Source organism: Peromyscus leucopus, chromosome 1 (assembly GCF_004664715.2).
Source record: "Peromyscus leucopus breed LL Stock chromosome 1, UCI_PerLeu_2.1, whole genome shotgun sequence".
In the NCBI taxonomy this organism is placed as follows: domain Eukaryota; kingdom Metazoa; phylum Chordata; class Mammalia; order Rodentia; family Cricetidae; genus Peromyscus; species Peromyscus leucopus.
Genome location: NC_051063.1, coordinates 92919219 through 92923929, shown reverse-complemented (window position 1 = coordinate 92923929; position 4711 = coordinate 92919219). Strand labels below are relative to the sequence as shown.

Genomic DNA, 4711 nt, shown 5'->3' with positions numbered 1-4711 from the left:
GACAAACACTAAGGAAACAGAAGGCGGGGTATACTGAGCACTGGGGTTGAAGCTGGGAGCAAGGGTCAGACCGTCTGACAGGCCATCCCTCGGTCCCTCCGGCTCAGCCACCCCAGCCTCACACCCCTGCTCTGGCTGCCTGCAGTGTTCAGAGCTGCCCAGCTCTGGCTGGATGTGGAAGCCCATAGAGGAGGAGGCTGTCAGGTTCCTGGGCTAGAGAGCGGCAGGTGTGGAGTATCCCCGACCAGGAGTGGGTGGGACCTGTGACCAAAGTCTAGGGTAATTAGCCAGTCCCCAGGTCCCTGGGTGGGGAGATGAGGAACTGTGATTTGTCAAAGCCTGCCAGCGGAGAAGGGCAAAGCTGGCAGTCAGCCCCAGTGTCTCCCAGGTCTCTGTGATTACACGCTCTCATCGCTGTAATAAAGAGCACCTAGATCCCCCCCCCCACTTGGAGGCCGTCAAACACCGCTTGGGCTTGGCTTTCATCTCGCCTGGCTGCGGGCTGCTTCCCGAAGCTTCCTCTTTCATCTCTCTGGCCTTTAATTGGCAGGTCTGAGCCCAGGGAGCCACCTCAGGAGCCCGCCAAGGCCTGACTCCAGTCAACCTCCCTGGCCTCTCCCTGATCACGTCACCACACAGGTCCCTGCTCCACCCTGGAGCAGACAGCTGAGCAAGGCCTGAGCTGGACAGAGAGGTACCGAAGAGCTTAACCCACCAGAGGGCCTGTGAGTAAGTAGGGCTTGTGGCTTGGCTGGGGTAATTAGCCTGTTTCCTGGTCCCTCGTCCTGTGTTACCCATCAGGTCCCAAAGGATGATGCTTGTGGTCCATATTCAGGAACTCAGGTGGGACACTGTAATTGGGAAGAACTATTTACACGGTGGTTGTTTTAATGTATAGGAACATGTTTAGTGTAGTTCCCCTTGACCTAACTTCACAGAGATATTCAGGAACGTGTGCAAACTGAGGCACATGTGTGTCCCCTGTTCTACATGTATTAGAAGCGTCAGAGATTGGGTGGAGGCTGACACCAGGAGCAGAGCTTTTGCTCTGGCAGAAGGGAGACCTTACCTATTAGACTAAGGGGGCCAATACCATTGATCCTTGAGCGTCTGAGATTGTGATCCTGCTCGTTTGCCTCGTTCAGGGGACTACTGGGGTGAGGAGGGTGGCACTCAGATGGAATGCATGTGCTGTTGGCCATAGCATGCCTCACGGCCAGGACCATCTATGTCTGTCTACCTTCTCCAGGAGTGACAGCATGCTTCCAGGGCCAGCCTGCACTTGACCCCTCCCATCTCATTCTCCCACCCCTGAAGCTGGACCCAGCCCTGCACCACAATGGCTGTTCACTGTGAACAAGCTGACTGCCTCACACCCTCAGAGTACCCTGTCAGGGAAGCAGGGCGTAGGGGAGGAATGGAGGGAAGGAAGTTCTCTCTGAGAGCAGGCCTAGGCAGCTGGCTTGGCCAGTCCATATCCTCAGTCTCCCATAGTTACTTTTCAGCCTAGGCTGCAAAGTGAACTGTAGGCCAGTCTGGGCTACAGAATGTGATCTGTGTCAGAAAACAAACACACACCCAGGCTTGGAGTTTTTAGGGGGGTGGATGTTTGCTGTGGGTTTGTGCTTGACGACAGCTAGAAGTCACCCAATGTCACTAAGGTGAAACAGTGGCTGAATCCTGGGCTATCCTCTGCTCTCATGCACATATTCCTAGAAACCAGTCTAAACTTTCATGTCTGAAAGTTAGATGTAGTTTATTTTTAAAACTTGACCATATCTTTTGACATCACAAATGATGTTTATATTTCAGAAATAAAATATGCTTTAAAAATAAAAGTAGGGCGGCGGCGGCGGCGGCGGCGGCCGCCGGCCCTTCCCCGGCCCCCGACATGGGGCTGCCCGGGGAGCTGGACGCTGCAGACGACGGCGGAGGATGCGCGCGGCGCCCCTGAGCCGGCCGAGCGGGCGGGCCGCGGGATGAATGACTGATTCATAGTCGGAGAGCTGCAGAGAGGCTGGAAGGCAGGCGGTTCTGGGATCCAGCTGGGGCCGAATGCACACCTTCCACCTTCGATTAACACCAAAGATGAAGAAACTGAGGCCCAAAGAAGTTATCCACTTGGTTGAGGTCCCAGAATAGATCAGAACCAGGTCCACTATCAGAAACCTCCTCCTGGCTCCTGGCTGTCTGATCCCCTGAGGTTCATTTCCTGACAGACAAGGTACAAGATCCCCATTACTTGAAGGATAAGGCTGGCACTGCTCGACATCTTTGTGGAAGCTTCTCCCTCACTCCTGAGCCTCCCTGAAACCTCCTTACAGCATATGACACAGAATTTCTTTTTCCTAAGATGGAGTTGAGCAAAAAGATGGACGCTGCTGGCGCGCTGCAGCCCAACCCCCCCCTCAAGCTGCAGCCTGACCGGGGTGCAGGCTCAGTGCTCGTGCCAGAGCAAGGCGGCTACAAGGAGAAGTTTGTGAAGACGGTGGAGGACAAGTACAAGTGTGAGAAGTGCCGCCTGGTGCTGTGCAACCCCAAGCAGACTGAGTGTGGGCACCGGTTTTGTGAGAGCTGCATGGCTGCCCTGCTCAGCTCCTCGAGTCCAAAATGTACAGCGTGCCAAGAAAGCATCATCAAAGACAAGGTGTTTAAGGATAATTGCTGCAAGAGAGAGATCCTGGCCCTTCAGATCTACTGTCGGAATGAAAGCAGAGGTTGTGTAGAGCAACTGACTCTGGGACATCTGCTGATGCACCTAAAAAACGAATGCCAGTTTGAGGAGCTTCCCTGTCTTCGTGCCGATTGCAAAGAAAAAGTATTGAGAAAAGACTTGCGGGATCATGTGGAAAAGGCCTGTAAATACCGAGAGGCCACGTGCAATCACTGCAAGAGCCAAGTCCCCATGATCACACTGCAGAAACACGAAGACACTGATTGTCCCTGTGTGGTGGTGTCCTGCCCGCATAAGTGCAGCGTCCAGACTCTTCTGAGAAGTGAGTTGAGTGCACACTTGTCAGAGTGTGTCAATGCCCCCAGCACCTGTAGTTTTAAGCGCTATGGCTGCGTTTTTCAGGGTACAAACCAGCAGATCAAGGCCCACGAGGCCAGCTCCGCAGTGCAGCACGTGAATCTGCTCAAGGAGTGGAGCAACTCCCTGGAGAAGAAGGTTTCCTTGCTGCAGAATGAAAGTGTTGAAAAAAACAAGAGCATCCAAAGTTTGCACAATCAGATATGTAGCTTTGAAATTGAAATTGAGAGACAGAAGGAAATGCTTCGAAACAATGAATCCAAAATCCTTCATTTGCAGCGAGTAATAGACAGCCAAGCAGAGAAACTGAAAGAACTCGACAAGGAGATCCGTCCCTTCCGGCAGAACTGGGAGGAAGCAGACAGCATGAAGAGCAGTGTGGAGTCCCTCCAGAACCGTGTGACCGAGCTGGAAAGCGTGGACAAAAGTGCTGGGCAGGCGGCTCGCAACACAGGCTTGCTGGAGTCCCAGCTGAGCCGGCATGACCAGATGCTGAGTGTTCATGACATCCGCTTGGCGGACATGGACCTGCGGTTCCAGGTCCTTGAGACCGCCAGCTACAATGGTGTGCTGATCTGGAAGATCCGTGATTACAAGCGCCGGAAGCAGGAAGCCGTCATGGGGAAGACCTTGTCTCTCTACAGCCAGCCTTTCTACACGGGCTATTTTGGCTATAAGATGTGCGCCAGGGTCTACCTGAATGGGGACGGAATGGGGAAAGGGACACACTTGTCGCTGTTTTTTGTCATTATGCGTGGAGAATATGATGCTTTGTTGCCGTGGCCATTCAAGCAGAAAGTGACACTCATGCTGATGGATCAGGGATCCTCTCGACGTCATCTGGGAGATGCATTCAAGCCTGATCCCAACAGCAGCAGCTTCAAGAAACCCACTGGAGAGATGAATATCGCCTCTGGCTGCCCAGTCTTTGTCGCCCAAACTGTTCTGGAGAATGGGACGTATATTAAAGATGATACAATTTTTATTAAAGTCATAGTGGATACTTAAAAAAAAAAAAAAAAAAAAAAAAAAAAAAATAAAAGTAGCCTCAAATCACTGGTTGGGTCTTTCCAGCTTTATTGAGGTATAATCAACAAATGAAAATAATACATGTATATATATTGGTATATATATATTGGTATAATAATATGGTATATATATTGGTAATCCCAGGACTGGGGAGGTAGAGGCAGGAGGAATGGAAAATTCTGAGCTGAGTATTGAGAGAATTCTTTTCCCAGGGAGATGTAAACCACATCTTTCCCTTTCCTCCTAAGCAAGCAACAATGAACAGAAGATCAGCTCACCACAGCTCACCGTGAAGAACCAGGGAGTTCCCTGGGCAGGGGTGAGGTGCTGCTGACAGGAGCGTGAGTGACCCCAAAGCAGCCACACTGGAAATTCTCCCCCTGCTTGGGTGACAGCTTCCCCATAGCCACATAGATGGAGTGCCCCCATTAATCTTTATTAATTATGTACCTTAGACTTTATATACTTCATACAGCCTAGACACTTTAGCATGTCCCTAAACTCCTAGGCCACAAGCAACTAGGACAGAATTGCACATAAATGTGGGAGGGAACAGTGAAAATCTCAGGCGAGGGTCTACTGACTCTCCCCACTTGCTTCTATGAGGGGAAGCTCACGGCAGAGGGCGCTACTTAAAGATGTCCATATGGA

The 4711-nt window shown here is 51.5% G+C and overlaps 1 protein-coding gene across 1 annotated transcript; it reads left to right on the top strand.

Moving 5' to 3' along the window:
- The first annotated feature begins 1890 nt into the window (after positions 1 to 1890).
- LOC114697589 (TNF receptor-associated factor 3-like) lies at positions 1891 to 4039 on the top strand. The gene has a single exon (XM_037211469.1). The coding sequence runs from the start codon at positions 2354 to 2356 to the stop codon at positions 4037 to 4039; it is 1686 nt and encodes a 561-aa protein (XP_037067364.1). The 5' UTR covers positions 1891 to 2353.
- Positions 4040 to 4711: the final 672 nt, after the last annotated feature.